Genomic DNA, 19,039 nt, shown 5'->3' with positions numbered 1-19,039 from the left:
ATAAATAACCATCGCACTCCCCCTCAATTTGTTGGATATCTTCCTTAGATTTGTCTCTCTATATGAGGAAAATTAAAACGTGCAAAACACTTGGGCAATAGTTGTGACTTGTGATAAGAATCGAGTGATTATATATATATATAAAGGTCATAATTTCGTAATGAAATTTGATTGCTATTTGTTCATTATTGCTTCTCTACTGGCCCATCGTGGACCACATTCCGATAAATATATACCTTAAAAAAACAAACATGCATCGCTTGTTAGTGTTCGAATTACGTTAATTTATTGTGTTATTAATTTTGATTTTAGTAGTTATAATATGCGGTTGGGTGCAAATTTAGATTGGATGGTCTGGTTTAATAGGAAAATCGGATATCATAGGATGATTGAAATCTTGATAGTTTAAATACAAATATAATTATGAATCTAATAATTGAAAAAAAAAAAAAAAAAAAAAAAAAAAAAAAGAACTCGCCGTAGCCCATCTAACTTTAATTATAATTAGTGTGATTTATTAAGAGTTAAGACTTAGGAGTGACACACGTCAAAAAATTAGTGAAATTCGATTTATATTAAACATCGACTGATCATCTCAGAATTTAATCTCTATGTGACTACAGAAAAAAAAAAAATAGTTGCAACATAATATTATAGACTATGATAAATAAATAAAATTGATTTCTATAGATATATAAATCAGCAAATAAACTGTTTCCGAAAAGAAAAAAATTGTAACTAAAATGAGCTGTTATATAAAACAAGCTCAAATAAAGAGGTGCTCAATCCATCTACTACACAACTTCTATATATTGCAAGCAAACCTACATTATTCATCATCCCTCTATATTATATTATTTCATTAATTATAAAAAATTCTAAAATAAGAACAAAAAAATATGGTGAATCATAATTTCCACAAGTCCCACTCTACCTGCAATACTACCGTATTTCCGGTGCCGAAGCCTTTCCTCTCCGGTGGAGGAAATGTTGCGGCGGCACTTTCATTACCTATTTTTCATAAAAACACTACTACTATCCCAACAAAAAAGTACTCGAAAAGAATTAGCCGAGGAGGAGTAATACTCCGGCGACAATACTCCGGCTCCTCCACCGGAGTAAAAGCCGTACTAATCGCCGGATCAGAGACGTCAACCACCACCGTTAAGGCGGTGGTGACTGTGCTGCAGACGGTGGGTGGGGCCCTCACCCATCTCGGATTGAACCGTGGGCTAGACGATATAGCCGATGTGCTCGGTAAAACCCTTCTCGTCGAGGTGGTCGCTGCGGAGCTCGATCCTAGTGAGTATACATTCATATATAAATGTTATATATATAACGTTGTATATTGCATGAAACTCGCTGATTTTATTCAAAATAAATTTTAATTTCATTGATATAAGTATGTATTAGGAAGTATACATATACACTACTCTATAAAATAAAATAAGAAATAGACCTCCAATTTCACCATTTGGTTTTCTTATAATCATCAAGAATCGGGAGTGGAGAAAGCTAGCATAAAGTCGTATGCACGTAAAACGGGAAAGGATGACAACGAGACCTACTACGAGGCTAGTTTCGAGATTCCCGAGGATTTTGGAGAGGTTGGTGCGGTGTTAATTGAGAACGAACATCACAAGGAAATGTTCTTGAAGAACATCGTCTTTAATGGCTTCTCCGCGACGACAAACGGCTCACTCGAAGTTACGTGTAACTCGTGGATTCATTCCAAGTTTGATAACCCTGAGAAGAGGGTCTTTTTCACTAATAAGGTTAGCATAATTGTTTTTATATTATGTTCTTTATTTTGATTATTCCTTTTAAATTACATATATATATATATATATATATATATATTTAGGTAGTTCTTAATATTTTTTCAAAATATTAATGACAACGATATTTATTGCGGTGAATGGTGATGTTTACATATTTTGTCTCACATATAGATAATACAAAGTATATTATAGAGGTGAAAATGGGATGGATGGAATCGGAATTGACAGGAAAAAAAATCTATTTTCTTTTAAGTGAAAAGCTAATTACGAATTTGTTCCAAAGCAAAAGGAATCGGAAAAATCGAAAACCGAAATTTCAGTTATTAGAATGAAAAGGATTATTACAAAATTGGAAATTTTCGGATAAGAATATCCCCTTAATTCGAAATTTCCAATTTTTAGTCATCTATAACATAAAATATGTGATAATATTGATATTATAAGTGTAATTTTCGGCATTTAATCGAAAAACTATAGAAATATTTTCGGCAATAAAATCAGAATCTAACATATATTTCAATTTATATATATATTTCAATTTATATATGGTATATATATACATATATATATATATATATAAAAAAAAAAAAAAAAAAAAGAAACACCCTGATCATGGTGAATGATGAGTGCAGTCATATTTGCCATCACAAACTCCCACTGCTCTGGAAAGATACAGAGAGAAAGAGCTCGAAATTCTAAGAGGCGATGGCCAAGGTCAGCGCAAAACCGCCGACAGAATATACGATTACGATGTTTACAACGATCTCGGCGATCCAGATTCCGACGTTGATTTGGCCCGACCCGTTCTCGGTGGGCCCGACCATCCCTACCCTCGCCGCTGCAGAACTGGCCGCCCTAGAACTCAGAAAGGTGATAGATGTTTATTTTTTTCTCCCGCACACCATCTGTTTGATAAATTGCCGAGCTGAGTTTTTTTCATGTATGTGCGTGTAAACTGGCAGATCCGTTGTCTGAGTCAAAGAGCTCCAGCGTTTACGTGCCGAGAGATGAAGCATTTTCAGAGGTGAAGCAGATGACATTCTCAGCAAAAACGGTGTACTCTGTTCTTCACGCGCTAGTTCCGTCGGTGCAGACTTCGATCATAGACACCGATCTCGGATTCCCACACTTCACAGCTATAGACACGCTATTCAACGAAGGATACGAGCTTCCGGATAGTTCAACCATTGTGTCATTACGGAACATTATACCCAGGCTTGTGAAGGCTATCTCCGACACTGGGAATAGTGCTCTGCGCTTTGAGACCCCTGAATTTATCGACAGTATAATTTCAAGATCTCTTTGCAAAATGAGATTGTTTCCTGAATTTTTTTGCGAAGATCGCGTTTTGCATGCATTGAACTGCTTCTTGTTGTTATTGCAGGAGATAAGTTTGCTTGGTTTAGGGACACAGAATTTGGAAGACAAACTCTAGCAGGTGTTAATCCATGCTGCATCAAATTGGTCACGGTATTATCTCCAGAATCCACAAGTTCAATTTTTTCGCTAGATGAAATACGTAAATTCTTGGTAAATGCCACTTTCTCTTAACGAATGAGACACACAACTAGAGTTGATGACCGTTACGGTAAAAGTCATGAGGAAGTTAATCTCAATATCATATTTCTCCTACTGTTTATCTATATAGTGCACTTAGAATGCTAATTTCAAATCTCATGCTTAAATCAATTTCGGAAACTAAGAAAGAACACATATTGGTAGAAGCATACTTCTAAATATGACAGAATTATCTCAGGAATGGCCCTTAAAGAGTAATCTCGACCCTGAAGTGTACGGGCCAGCTGAATCAGCCATCACTACGGAGCTTGTAGAACAAGAAATTGGAGGCTTCACGACAGTTGACGAGGCAAGACCCGAGCAGTTAATTTAAGCTTGGTGTTATTACTCTTCTTATCTGATCGCCCGTTTTATTTTCCCTTGTGCAGGCATTGAAACAAAAGAAACTTTTCGTCTTAGATTATCATGATGTGTTCTTGCCATATGTGAACAAGGTAAGACAGCTCAAGGGGACAACTCTTTATGGATCGAGGACGTTGTTTTACTTAACACCTGCCGACACATTGAGGCCGTTGGCTATCGAGCTAACTCGACCACCGATAGATGGGAAGCCACAGTGGAAGCAGGTATTCAAGCCAACTTGGGATGCCACTGGTGTGTGGCTGTGGAGGCTTGCTAAATCTCATGTCCTGGCTCACGACTCTGGTTATCATCAGTTAGTCAGTCACTGGTAATTATCCATACGATTCCAGCAAATTAACGATTATATTATATGTTACGATTGTTTATTGGTAGTAATGAATGATCATACTTATCATTCATAATTAACGATAGCGCATGAAAGCATCAAGATTTCGTTGAGATTAGCCAACACAGAACAAAATAAAGTGCTGGCAGAATGTTACACTAATAACGGAAACCCCATAATGTACTTATACAATCTGAATAACTTCTTGGATATTTGCAGGTTGCGAACTCATTGTTGCACAGAGCCTTACATAATCGCAACAAACAGGCAACTAAGTGCAATGCACCCGATTTACCGACTGTTGCATCCTCATTTGCGCTACACCATGGAAATTAACGCGTTGGCTCGTGAGGCCCTTATTAACGCTAATGGGATCATTGAGAGCTCATTCTCCCCCGGCAAATACTCCATGGAACTGAGCTCTGTTGCCTATGACAAGCTATGGCAATTCAACCTAGAGGCACTACCAGCAGATTTAATCAGCAGGTAAACCAATTAGAAAATTAGGCGTTGTAAACATCTTCGGAAATGTATATAAAATATTCATTTTAATACCAGGGGCATGGCTGTGGAGGATCCAACTGCACCACACGGTTTGAAACTAACAATCGAAGATTACCCTTATGCCAATGATGGCTTGCTTCTGTGGGATGCTATTAAACAGTGGGTCGCTGATTACGTCGCGTACTACTATCAAGAACCGAGCCTCGTAGAGTCAGATAGCGAGCTCCAAGCGTGGTGGACAGAGATTCGAACAGTGGGCCACGGGGATAAGAAGGACGAACCGTGGTGGCCGGAGCTGAAAACTCCGGACGATTTGATTGGAATATTGACGACTATCATATGGGTAGCTTCGGGTCATCTTCGGCCAATTTGATTTCGGTGCATACTTTCCGAACCGGCCTACAATCGCTCGAACACAGATGCCTACTGAAGAACCAAAGGACGAAGAAAGGAAACAATTTATGGAGAGGCCGGATGAGTTCCTGCTAAAATGCTTCCCTTCACAAGTTCAAGCTACAGTAGTTATGGCGATCATTGATGTACTGTCCAATCATTCGCCGGACGAGGAGTATATCGGTGAGCAGATTGAGCCGTATTGGGCAGACGACAAAGTTATTAACGCTGCGTTCGAACGGTTTAATGGACGGTTGAAGGAGATAGAAGGGATCATTGATGGTAGAAATGCGGATGCAAATTTGAAGAACAGGGCGGGGGCTGGAGTGGTGCCGTACGAGCTTCTCAAGCCGTATTCGGAAGCTGGTGTCACTGGAAAGGGTGTCCCGAATAGCATCTCTATTTAGTTAATATTTCTTCGAGCATATGGAATGAATATTTGTAGATTTCATTAAAACTAGAATTAATCTGAACATGAATAAATTGCAAATAACACCTCTGTATTATTTCTTCGTCAAGGTTTATGAGATGCTATATACACACCCGATGTAACATATAGGGTAGTTTTGGGTTTCTTCGACCCTACACCCGGTGATTTTCACCGGGTGGGTCTTCTGCTGCCACGTGTTTTTTTTTTTTTTTTTTTCTAAAACCCCTAGAGGTAAACTCTAGCGGGGAATCTATTATAAAATACAAAAAAAAGACACGTGGCAGCAGAAGACCCACCCGGTGTTTTTCACCGGGTGTAGGGTCGAACAAATCTTAGTTTTGAACCGTAGATTTGTATAAATAACTGCTGATCGAGGCTATTTTGCCCAAGCCCAATAAACTTACCAATCAACTCATTTACCTCTCCAGCCCAAGCCCAACCGAACATATGTTTTGAGCCCAACAAGAGCGGCCCATTTCCACTATTCTCTATCTAGGGTTAGTATTAATAAGAAGACGAGGAAGGAAGATGATGACAAAAAGGAACCACACATGGAAATACACACGGCAACACCAAGAACACACACTTTATACACACCAAATACACGCAAATATATAGAATACATTGAGGAGGTCATCAACACTGCTCACTAAGCACACATACAAATATACACGTGCGTTATTATGTGTAGATTAATAGTTTAAGTTATTAGTCATTCATAGTCGGAATTAAGGCTTTCCCCTTCGTAGCTAACTTCCAATTTCTTGTTTTGCGATGGCCGGTTTGCCTATTATTGACTCTTACGTTTTGATTTTTTTTTTTTAAGGTTTTATTATATTTATTAAAAAAAAATTGTCATACATTGGACAACTGCCAGTGGTCCATTTTTTTTTTTTTTTTTTATCTTTTATTTTTCATTTTTTGTCTTTTTTAAGAAAGGGTCAAACAATTTTTCAAGCACAAAAAAATCGTGCATTCATATACCAACGTATTTTCATTAAAGCACAAAAAAATGTGTATTTATGAATCTTTATCTTATATAGCAAGAGGATTGGTCGGAAATAACGTGTTGATTTTTCAACGTGTATTGCATGGCTGCATTAGTTAGATAAATGGATAAACTTACTACCATTCCCCTAAGATAAAGTCAAATTACAGAAAAACCCTCATATTTAGATAATTACAACTACCCCTCAACTATGAATTTTCCTACACGTTCATCCTTATGGTGGCAAACTCAACATATTAATCTTCTAGATTTCATGGAATGTTCTCTAGTTTGCACTCGTTTTGTGCAAAAATGCAGTTTCTAATGCACCAGGGCCACAATCTGATATTTACAAGCCAAGAGACACATCTTACGATCATCTGATTTCAAAATGTGGAGCTCGAATGGGGTAAAAAAGGTACAAACTGGAGAATATTCCACATAATCGATTTAATTTAGAAGATTCCACTAACTTTAATACTGAAAAGGTAGACGTGTAAAATAATTCATAATTAAGAGTGTGGTTGCAATTACCCAAACATGAACGATTCGTAATTCGACTATACCTCAGGGGTTACCGTAATTTAACCTAAAAAATAATGAAATAAGGGTGTGCAAACCTTGCCCATTAATCCATTATTAGCTGATAACCCCTTGTTTGGAATATCTAGCCATTTTTTTGATCAAATTATCCAGCCAATTAGATATATATTACATTATACATATATAATATATATACCGAGTCCATTATTGCATATAATGCATACAAATCATGCAAGCCGTCAATATGGATCGTAAAGAATACAACTATATAATAATATATATACATATATATACTAGTCAAATACACGCATAATATACATACAAGAATCAAATATTATTCTTCACACTTGTATATAAAGGCCTCAAATTAAAGTATATTTCTTCCATCACCCAATTAAAAAAAAAAAAAATCTAAAAACAATATGTTGAAGCACAATTTAAACAATTCCTACTGTACTAACACTAATACTAGCATCCGAAACCTACTTTCGGTGCCGAGGCCTTTCTTCTCCGGCGGAGGAAATGCTTCATCAGCCGTAACTACTCGTAAAAACCCTATTATAACAAGGAGGAATCGGGTAGTTCTGAGGCGGCGATCCGCCTCCACCGGAGTAATTAGAGCCGTACTAGCCGCTGATGAGAAGTCAACCACCACCGTTAAGGCGGTGGTGACGGTGCTGCAGACGGTGGGTGGGGCCCTCACACATCTCGGATTGAGCCGCGGGATTGACGATATAGTGGACGTGTTCGGTAAAACCCTTCTCGTTGAGCTTGTTGCCGCCGAGCTCGATCCTAGTGAGTATATATACTTATACAGAAATAAATATACATATATAATTATCTATATATAATACATTATAACGATGTGCAGATTAATTAGGGCTTGCTTTTAATTTATATTACATATTGCATGAAACTCGCTGATTTATATGATGATCAGTAGCAGACGTATATTCATATCCATGCTCTAAAGTCTAAACTATTTTTTCATCATCAAATCTCTCTCTCTCTCTCTCTCTCTCTCTCTCTCTCTCTCTCTCTCTCTCTCACACACACACACACACACACTTTCTTTTTTTTAGTTACACACATAATACTCGAAAGCACGAAAATTAGATCATAATTAATTAGAATACTAATTTATTATAATTTAATCTATATATGGTAATAATTAGGTTTTCCAGAAAACAAAAGTGAATATAGTCGCCAAATAAAAAAAAAACATTGACCAACAAATTATAATTTGCTGTATTACTACAGAAAGATTTCGTAGATAAGTGCCCACAGGAATGTGTGGTCTCAATATATAACTGCAGATAACTAAAAATCTATAAAGATAATGACATGCATGTACTATTTAGATTTTAGCATAATATAATTAATGTTTTATATCATAAATATCTTTAATCAAATTATTAGTGTACAATTAAAACGCAAGTCTAGTAATTAGTTGTAACATTAATTAAAACAATAATTCCAAGTCCAAGTTATCATATATATGAAAAGTATTGTACAACGTATGTCTTGAGCAATCGTGCATGTTGTCGTCCACGATCGTGAATTGAGCTTGATTCGAGCTCGATTTAGTTATAAATATGTACTCCGTGGTTCTCACTATGCAAAATTGGCGATTATTTTTTTTATTATTATTATTATTATTATTATTATTATTATTATTATTATTATTATTATTATTATTATTATTATTATTATTATTATTATTATTATTATTATTATTATTATTATTATTATTATTATTATTATTTATTATTATTATTATTAGTTGAGAATTGGCGATCAAAATTCAAATTATCTAAATTATTATGGATAATATTTACTATTATATCTCTAAACGGATCAGTGAGTAATGGGCCCAGCCCAACGTGTATATATATATATATATATATATATATATATATATATATATATATATATATATATATATATATATATATATATATATATATATATATATTTTTTAATTTGATAAAATTATAATAAAATGAAAAAAATATATATAGAAAGAGAGAGGGGCATAAATTATATATAAAAAAACGAATATCATATCACATGTTCGATGGATATTTCCTAGTGGTCCATATAACACATAATTTGTCGATGTTTAATATTGTCACCATTTTTTTTAATCAATCTTTATTGACAATTATTAGCACGTGCCCGAATTACATTCTTGTTCTTGAGCAATAATCAATTTTTTTTTTGTATCATTTTTCGTTTCAAGAATCGGGATTGGAGAAAGCTACCATAAAATCGTACGCGCGCAGAACCGGAAAAGACGACAACGAGACCTACTACGAAACCACATTCGAGATTCCAAACGAGTTCGGGGAGATTGGTGCGGTGCTAATTCAGAATGGACACCTCAAAGAAATGTTTATGAAGAAGATTGTTTTCAATGGCTCAATCGAAATTACTTGCAACTCGTGGATTCATCCCAAATCTAATAACCCTGAAAAGAGAGTGTTTTTCTCTAACAAGGTTAGCATAATTAATTAATTAATTAATTAATCTCTCATAAACATTATTATATTATTATAATAATGTTATATTGTATAAATAATTATTTAAATTGTCAGTCATATTTGCCAACCCAAACTCCAAGTGGTCTGGAAAAGTACAGACAAGAAGAGCTCGAAGCTCTACGTGGCGACGGCCGAGGGGAGCGCAAAACCGCCGACAGAATATACGATTACGATTTTTACAACGATATCGGCGATCCAGATTCCGACGATGATTTGGCCCGACCCGTTCTCGGAGGTCCCGACCATCCCTATCCTCGCCGCTGCAGGACTGGCCGCCCTAGAACTAAGAAAGGTAAACTTTTTTCAAATTATTTGCATGCACACCAACTGTTTGTCAAATTTCCTAGCTGAGTCTTGACGTAGTCTTTGACTCGTTTCATGTAATCTTTGGATTCATCTCAATTTGGTTTTATCTAAACTGTGGCAGATCCATTGTCTGAGTCGCCGAGCTCCAAAATTTACGTGCCGAGAGACGAAGCGTTTTCGGAAGTAAAGAATATGACATTCTCAGCAAACACGGTGTACTCGGCCCTTCATGCACTAGTTCCGTCTCTGCAGAGTACGGTCTTAAGCAGTGATGGATTCCCACACTTCACTGCTATAGACACTCTGTTCAATGAAGGGATTGAGCTTCCGAATAATCCAACAACTGGGCTGTTAGGAAATATTATACCCAGGCTTGTGAAAGCTATCGCTGACTCGGACAATGTCCTTCACTTTGAGACCCCTGAATTTATCGACAGTAATTTCTCCCCTCTCTATCTCGTTTGTCTGTGTTTTTAAGTATGTGTTTTTATTGACAGCTTCTTGTTTTTTTTTTTTTTTTTTTTTTTTTTATTGCAGGAGATAAGTTTGCTTGGTTTAGGGACGCTGAATTTGCAAGAGAAACTCTAGCAGGTGTCAATCCATGCTGCATCAAACTAGTCACGGTAAACTTTTATTCTCTAAATAAAGACACAAAATCTTGGAAAATTCCACTCTCTTAGTGAATGTGACAAATGACTCTAAAGTTGATGGAAGTTCATCTCATTTTTCCATTTCTCTTACTCATTTTATATAGCACACTTAGAAAGCTAACTCAAGTTTTGGAAACTAATAAAGAACAACACATATGGCATAGAAGCATACTTCTAAACATGGTTAAATTATCTCAGGAATGGCCATTGAAGAGTAATCTCGACCCTGAGGTGTACGGGCCAGCTGAATCAGCAATCACAACGGAACTCGTAGAACTAGAAATTGGAGGCTGCACGACAGTCGAAAAGGCATTGGAACAAAAGACGCTTTTCATGTTAGATTATCATGATGTTTTCTTGCCATATGTGAGCAAGGTAAGACAGCTCAAGGGGACAACTCTATATGGATCCAGGACATTGTTTTACTTAACATCTTGCGGCACACTGAGGCCGGTTGCAATCGAGTTAACTCGACCACCAATAGATGGAAAGCCACAGTGGAAGCAGGCATTCACACCATCATGGGATGCCACTGGTGTATGGTTATGGAGGCTTGCTAAATCTCATGTCTTGGCTCACGACTCTGGCTATCATCAGTTAGTCAGTCACTGGTAAGGTTCTGTTTGATTCTTACACTAGTAACGGTGGAGAGACGGATAACTGTAGTTTTACACTCTTGTTCACTATATTTGCAGGATGCGGACACATTGTTCTACTGAGCCTTACATAATCGCGACAAACAGGCAACTAAGTGCAATGCACCCAATTTACCGATTTTTGCACCCTCATTTGCGTTACACAATGGAAATTAACGCGTTGGCTCGTGGGGCCCTTATTAATGCTAACGGGATCATTGAGAGTGCATTCTCTCCAGGCAAGTACTCCATGGAACTGAGCTCTGACGCCTATGACCAGCTATGGCAGTTCAACCTAGAGGCACTACCAGCAGATTTAATCCACAGGTAAACCAATTAATAAAGATGTCGCAGTAATATAATTCGAATCGAAATATGCCCTTTTCATTTTTTTTTATAACTTTTACGGGCTTTGTGATTCCAGGGGAATTGCTGTGGAGGATTCAAGTGCACCTCATGGTCTAAAGTTAGCAATCGAAGACTACCCTTATGCCAATGATGGTTTGCTTATATGGGATGCTATTAAACAGTGGGTCACTGATTACGTCGCTTACTACTATCAAGAACCGAGCCTCGTAAATTCAGATAGCGAGCTCCAAGCGTGGTGGACAGAGATTCGAACAGTAGGCCATGGGGATAAGAAGGACGAACCATGGTGGCCGGAGCTGAAAACTCCGGACGATTTGATTGGAATATTGACGACTATTATATGGGTAGCTTCGGGTCAACATGCTGCTCTAAACTTCGGTCAATTCGATTTCGGTGCATACTTTCCAAACAGGCCCACCATTGCTCGAACACAAATGCCTACCGAAGAACCGAATGACGAAGAAACGAAACAGTTTCTTGAGAGGCCTGATGATTTTTTGCTGAAAAGCTTCCCTTCACAGGTTCAAGCTACAGTAGTTATGGCGATCATTGATGTACTATCAACTCATTCGCCCGATGAGGAGTATATCGGAGAGGAAATACAGCCTTATTGGGCAGATGATAAAGTTATTAATGCTGCGTTCGAACGGTTTAATGGCAGAATGAAGGTGATCGAAGGGATTATTGATGCTAGAAACGCAGACACGAATTTGCGGAATAGGGCAGGGGCTGGAGTGGTGCCGTACCAGCTTCTCAAGCCGTTTTCTGGACCTGGTGTAACGGGGAAGGGTGTTCCAAATAGTATTTCGATTTAGTTATCAAATTGTTTTACGTGTTACACGGGTTAAAGTGATGTATGCAGATTGAATAAGTATATTGAAGCAAAAATTTATGAATTATATATATAAAATAAAAAAACAATACTTGAGAAAATACAGACGGAAGCAAATGATATGATCCAACCATGCATCGAAGCTAGTGCCGAGCTAACCGGATTGCAAACTCTTTCAATGCAAGCCGATGAAGATGGTGTGTTCTGCGATATGGTGGAGAGATGTGTAAGTTTGTTGCCAACGAGAGAGATCGATCATGAGATCGATTGTGTTTATAATCCTTGTGATATTTGTCCGGATTCGAGGACGAATCCTTTTAAAGAGGGGGGGGTATGATACGATCCTCACAAGCTCCAAGTTGAAGAATTGGAAGAAGCGAAAGCTTACAATTTTAAAGAGTTTATTCGGGTTGGAATTGATGAATAAATTCTTGAGTAAGGCCTTTGAAGAGTCCTTGGTTTGGAATTGGAAGAAAAAAAAACGGAAATTCGTTGGACAAGTCGAATTTCAAGCAGCCCGAAAGTCCCGTATGATTCTGGCATAATTTACCATTCGGGTTATAACTCTCTCATATGACGTCCAATTTAGGTGATTCAAATTGCTATGGAAAGCCAACGTGAAGTTCTACAACTTTCATGTTTTGAGCGGAGAGAGATTCGAAGTGTAACAGTGTCGTAATTGAGCATGAAGTTCATGCACGTGCACAACCAATTGTCTACGCGAGATTAGAAGGGTGATCGAAAAGCCAACTTGAAGATCAAGTTATCTAATTTATTTATGCACGTTTTTTATTTAGTATTTATTATGTTTTTATTATTTTAGAGTCTTTTAAGGTTAGAATTTGCTTATTTATAAGTTTCCTTATTATAGTTTAGGTAGGAGTCATTTTCTTTGTAAAAAATGAGTCTTTTTAGCACTTTAAATAGGTTGCCAATTAGGTTTATTTAGATGGACGAAATTTTAATAAATATTTGAGTATATTGAGAGTTAATTCTCCTTCGCTGTTCTACAACAAATTTCAGTATTTTACAAGTGGATTCTTGTAACTTTCATAGCGACATAATCTTGGTTTTTGGTCATTTATAATCACGGGGTCAATATTCCACCTTGATAATAATGGTTTCTAGCTCTTTATAGCTATGAAGTCATTATTCCTTGCTTTCGCCAAACTTGAATCTTGTTTTTGGATGTCTTTCATCATGCTTCCGCGTAAGGTATTGGGTCTCGTAACGAGTTATACAGGGTTCGTATCACATATTGATGAATTAACGACATGATTTTGTATATATCGATTTTGAATCAATCAAGCCTTATCACAACTGCCTAATTCGACTAGCGTTTTTGCACGTTTCATTTTTTTTCTTTTATCCTCATACATGTGGACCAATTTAATGAATTGTCGGATAGGTAGTTGTGTTACAGGTGTCAAAGGCCGCGTCATTGGCTTTGTAGATGCTACATCTAGTGAAATACACATAATGGATGTAGATCTATGGTGCTTTTCACTCAGTGTAGCATGGGTCCAATTTTCTCATACATCGTACTAATTTGAGATACAGGTGCTATTTCCAATCCTACGTCCAGTAAAACTTTTCACTCAGAATAGCATGGGTCCAATTTTCTCATACATCGTACTAATTTGAGATACAAGTGCTATTTCAATCCTACGTCTAGTAAAATATATCCGATAGTTTCACAAGTTTATTTTTCACAAAAGGGTACCTATTTTTTTCACGTTGAAAATTGGGTTTATTTGATGCTACGTGCAATATTTTTTACTCCATTAGATTTTACCATATATGACTATTGTTAAGTAGGTTATTTCTATGCTACACCCGGTGAAGGTTACACCGGGTGATTTTTTACCGTTGATCTACACACACCAATGTGGGTGTGTGTGTGTTTGTGTGTATATGAATGGTAAAGATCTACCCGGTGTATTCCACCCGGTGTAGCATAGTATAAACCTTGTTAAGTACTACCCATTTTTGCAGATTCACAAACACACACATTTTTATTTTCTTGTAGGGTCAAATTAAAAACTTATTTTCAAGCACAAAAATAAAAAATAAATAAAATTATCATTTATATGGCAACATACTTAAAGCACCAAAAAGGTACATTTACAAACCTTATAGTTAAAGTAACTTACATGTACCAATATATATAATATACAAGCAATAGGATTGGTCAAAAATCAAAGTGTCGACATTATCAAAAAAATAGAAAATTAATACATTCAATGAATCAATTTTAGTATTTTAATTTCTTTTCCCTTTTAAACATTTACTTGTATATATATATATATATATAAACGGCTCAATCAAAGTATTCATCATCTCTCCTCTATATAATTTCATTATCAAAATATCCATAAATTAAAAAAAAAAAAAAAACAATATGATGAAGCACAATTTCAACAAGTCCCACTCCACTATCCAAAACCTACTCTCCGTGCCAAAGCCTTTATTCTCCGGTGCTGCTGCTGCTGCATTTTCATTACCTATTGCTCGTAAAAACACGAGTACTACAATTAACACAAACAAATCGAAAAAATCTAACGGAGTACTCTGGCGGCACTGCGGTGGCACTAGAGTCAAAGCCATACTAACCACCGCCACTGCCGCTAAGTCAACCACCACCCTTAAAGCGAAGGTGACCGTGCTAGAAACATTGGGGGGAGCACTCAGTCACCTAGGATCGCGCGTCATCGACGATGTAATGGACTTGCTCGGTAAAACCATTCTACTCGAGCTTGTTGCTTCGGAGCTTGATCCTCGTGAGTATTTATTTTTATTTTTATTTTTATTTATCACATATAGCATGCATGCATGCAGCTTATTATAAGGGCTTGTTTTGGTATTATTGCATGGTAATTTTAGTTTTTATCGTTTTTTTTTTTGTTTTGTTTTTTTGTTTTGAAGAATCGGGACTAGAGAAAACTACCATAAAATCGTACGCGCATAACTCAGGACACAACGACAATGAGTACTACTACGAGACGAGTTTCGAGGTTCACGAGGATTTTGGAGAGATTGGTGCTGTGCTAATTGAAAATGAACATCACAGAGAAATGTTTGTGAAGAACATCGTTTTTAGTGGCTTCTCCACAACGACAAACGACTCGGTCGAAGTTACTTGCAACTCGTGGATTCATCCCAAATCCGATAACCCTGATGAGAAGAGAATATTTTTCTGGAACAAGGTTCGCATCACCATCTACTTATTTTTTCATGGTCTTTTCGGTAATTAAATCATTACTTTAGGCCGGAATTTTAAATAAAGTGTGAAGAAGAATGTTTATAGAAGACTATATATATATATATATATACAATAGAACCTCAATAAATTAATACTCGATAAATTAATAACTTCGCTTAATTAATAATTTTTTCTGGTCCCACTCTATTAATTTATAGAGGTTTATAAATATATATATATATATTTCATAATATTATTGATAAATAAATGAGTTTATTACATTCATCATCACCTCCTCTATATTTAATTTTATTGCTAAAAAACCTCTTTGGCACACTAGCCATTAAATGGTGGAGTTTTAGGGGGCAATTTGCTAAAAAATAATGGATCGCAGGGAAAAATAATTAGACTAAAGTACATGGGTTTGAATGCAATAAACACTAAATAAATTGAAATTAAGATTAGATTATGGGATTATGCAGTCATATTTGCCATCCCAAACTCCGACTGCCCTGAGAAGGTACAGACAAAAAGAGCTCGAGATTCTACGTGGCGACGGCCGAGGGGAGCGCAAAACCGCCGACAGAATATACGATTACGATTTTTACAATGATCTCGGCGATCCAGATTCCGACGTCGATTTGGCCCGACCCGTTCTCGGCGGGCCCCACCGACCATATCCCCGCCGCTGCAGAACCGGCCGGCCGAGAACTAAGAAAGGTAACAGTAGATATATAATTTCCTTCTAGGGTTTTGTTCTTTTTCTTTTTTCTTTCATGCACATTATGTGTTTGTCAAATTGCCGAAGCCAAAACTTTGGATATTCTAGTCATGTTAGTCCAATTTCTCCAATATAGATCTGATTATGTGAATGTAAATTGGCAGATCCATCATCTGAGTCAAGGAGCTCCAGTGTTTACGTGCCGAGAGATGAAGCATTTTCAGAAGTGAAGACTGAGTCGTTCGCAACAAAAGCCGTCTACTCTGTCCTCCACGCACTTATTCCATCGATGAAATCTCAGATCATGAACACCGACACCGACATCGGGTTCCCATACTTCACTGCTATAGACACTCTTTTCAACGAAGGAATTGAGCTTCCGAACGATTCAACAACTGGGTCGTTAGCGAGCATTATGCCCAGACTTGTGAAAACTATCTCCGAGAAATGCTTCCTTCGCTTTGAGACCCCTCAATTTGTTAACAGTATAATTTCAAGACCTCTCTATCTCTCTCTCATTTCTCTGTGTGTTTAAGTAATGAATTTGTAGTCCAAGATGAGATTTTTTTTCTCCTTCTTGTTTTTACTACAGGAGATAAGTTTGCTTGGTTTAGGGACGCCGAATTCGCAAGACAAACTCTAGCAGGTGTCAACCCATGCTGCATCAAATTGGTCACGGTATATAATGCTAGTTTCAATCTCATGCTTAGCTTACTTTTGGAAGCTAGGAAGGAACATTTATGTTATAATAAGCATACTTTCTAAACGTTGCAAAGTTTATCTCAGCAATGGCCCTTGAAGAGTAAACTTGACCCTGCGGTGTACGGGCCAGCTGAGTCAGCAATCACAAAGGAGCTCATAGAACAAGAAATCGGAGGCTTCACTACAGTAGATGAGGCAAGAACCGAGCAATTAAACTAATACACGTTATTACTTTTCTTATCTGATCCATTTTTCGGTTTGTGCAGGCACTGAAACAAAAGAAGTTTTTCGTGTTGGATTATCATGATGTGCTCTTGCCATTTGTGAACAAGGTAAGAGAGCTTCAGGGGACCACTCTTTATGGATCGAGGACATTGTTTTACTTAACACCTGCCGACACATTGAGGCCGTTGGCTATCGAGTTAACTCGACCACCAGTAGATGGAAAGCCACAGTGGAAGCAGGTGTTCCACCCAACTTGGGATGCCACTGGTGTCTGGTTGTGGAGGCTTGCTAAAGCTCATGTCTTGGCTCATGACTCTGGTTTTCATCAGTTAGTCAGTCACTGGTAAGTTATATTCTACCGTTTCCCAACTTTTCCTTGACCTTTTTTCCCCTATCCGAAATTTGTCTTCAGATTAAATAAGTACAAAATAAAAGGAAGCACTTGAAGTAGTGAGTAGTTATGAATTGCCATGTTTCTGATTATTGATATGAAATCAAGAAAGCGAATGAAGTTATTAAGACATCTTTACTTCTTGAATGACACATTGAAAAAAAGAAAAAAAACAAGCTTTCGAAGAGACAGATAGATTGTACTTTTACACTCTCATTTAAGTCTTGGATATCTGCAGGCTGCGGACTCATTGTTGCACAGAGCCTTACGTAATCGCGACAAACAGGCAACTAAGTGCAATGCACCCGATTTATCGACTGTTGCATCCTCATTTGCGTTACACAATGGAAATTAACGCATTGGCTCGTGAGGCCCTTATTAATGCTAATGGGGCAATTGAGAACTCATTCTCCCCTGGCAAATACTCGATCGAACTGAGCTCTGTTGCATATGACCAATTATGGCAATTCAACTTGGAGGCACTACCCGCAGATTTAATCAACAGGTAAATGAAATTATAAAGATGTTGGAAACATCTTATTATTTTCAATATATTCTGAACTAAAATAATATATATTTTTTTTTTTTCTAATATCAGGGGAATGGCAGTGGAGGATCCAACTGCACCACACGGTTTGAAACTCACAATTGAAGACTACCCTTATGCCAGTGATGGTTTGCTTCTATGGGATGCTATCAAACAGTGGGTAACAGATTACGTGGCTTACTACTATCAAGAACCGAGCCTTGTTCAATCAGATAACGAGCTCCAAGCATGGTGGACAGAGATACGAACAGTGGGCCATGGTGACAAGAAGATAGGGTGGCCGGAACTAAAAACTCCGGACGACTTAATTGGAATTTTGACAACTATTATATGGGTAGCTTCAGGTCATCATGCTGCTGTAAACTTCGGTCAATTTGATTTCGGAGCGTACTTTCCAAACAGGCCTACAATTGCTCGAACACAAATGCCTACCGAGGAACCGAAGGACGAAGAAAAGAAACAATTTTTGGAGAAGCCCGAAGAATTCCTACTGAAATGCTTCCCTTCACAACATCAAGCAGCAACAGTTATGGCCATTATTGATGTACTGTCCAATCATTCGCCCGATGAGGAGTATATCGGAGAGCAAATTCAGCCTTATTGGGCTGATGATAAGGTTATTAAAGCTTCGTTTGAACGGTTTCATGGACAATTGAATGTGATAGCAGGGATTATTGATGCTAGAAACGCAGATACAAATATGAAGAACAGAGCAGGGGCTGGAGTGATGCCGTACGAGCTTCTCAAGCCGTATTCCGAACCTGGTGTCACTGGAAAGGGTATCCCAAATAGCGTCTCCATCTAGTTATATAAACCGTTTGTGTGCAAGAATAAATAAAACATGGGGTTTATCATCTATGTATCTTTGATGCAATAATGTATTATTTATTACTACAATAAAACGGAGGTTTTCTGCTTTATTAATAAGATATTTCGTGTTACGGGTTTTCATCTCCTTTCGTCGTACTTTTGTGCCGTACAAGTCCTGCATAGTCTTTTATGAACCGCGTT

General features: G+C 37.3%; 3 protein-coding genes across 3 annotated transcripts; all 3 read left to right on the top strand.

Annotated features, from left to right (window-relative positions):
• The first annotated feature begins 734 nt into the window (after nt 1–734).
• Nucleotides 735–5,486, top strand: LOC105951110 (linoleate 13S-lipoxygenase 2-1, chloroplastic). The gene is given in 10 exon segments (XM_012974505.2): nt 735–1,302; nt 1,498–1,775; nt 2,414–2,651; nt 2,744–3,064; nt 3,166–3,251; nt 3,538–3,648; nt 3,728–4,029; nt 4,267–4,533; nt 4,606–4,908; nt 4,910–5,486. Coding segments are annotated over 10 exon segments (2,751 nt in total). The 5' UTR covers nt 735–899; the 3' UTR covers nt 5,352–5,486.
• A 1,611-nt stretch (nt 5,487–7,097) lies between these two features.
• LOC105951128 (linoleate 13S-lipoxygenase 2-1, chloroplastic) lies at nt 7,098–12,341 on the top strand. The gene is made up of 8 exons (XM_012974521.2): nt 7,098–7,700; nt 9,148–9,404; nt 9,503–9,740; nt 9,876–10,190; nt 10,292–10,377; nt 10,603–11,015; nt 11,100–11,366; nt 11,464–12,341. The coding sequence occupies exons 1-8, from the start codon at nt 7,328–7,330 to the stop codon at nt 12,221–12,223; spliced, it is 2,709 nt and encodes a 902-aa protein (XP_012829975.2). The 5' UTR covers nt 7,098–7,327; the 3' UTR covers nt 12,224–12,341.
• Nucleotides 12,342–14,423: 2,082 nt separating this feature from the next.
• On the top strand, nt 14,424–18,979 carry LOC105951119 (linoleate 13S-lipoxygenase 2-1, chloroplastic). The gene is made up of 9 exons (XM_012974515.2): nt 14,424–15,020; nt 15,166–15,446; nt 15,925–16,162; nt 16,328–16,648; nt 16,756–16,841; nt 16,950–17,060; nt 17,132–17,433; nt 17,720–17,986; nt 18,080–18,979. Exons 1-9 carry the CDS (start codon nt 14,642–14,644, stop codon nt 18,831–18,833), a joined length of 2,739 nt encoding a protein of 912 aa, XP_012829969.2. The 5' UTR covers nt 14,424–14,641; the 3' UTR covers nt 18,834–18,979.
• The last annotated feature ends 60 nt before the right edge of the window (nt 18,980–19,039 follow it).

Source organism: Erythranthe guttata, chromosome 4 (genome assembly GCF_056151865.1).
Source record: "Erythranthe guttata isolate IM_541 chromosome 4, IM_541, whole genome shotgun sequence".
In the NCBI taxonomy this organism is placed as follows: domain Eukaryota; kingdom Viridiplantae; phylum Streptophyta; class Magnoliopsida; order Lamiales; family Phrymaceae; genus Erythranthe; species Erythranthe guttata.
This window is presented reverse-complemented; position numbering and strand designations above follow the sequence as displayed.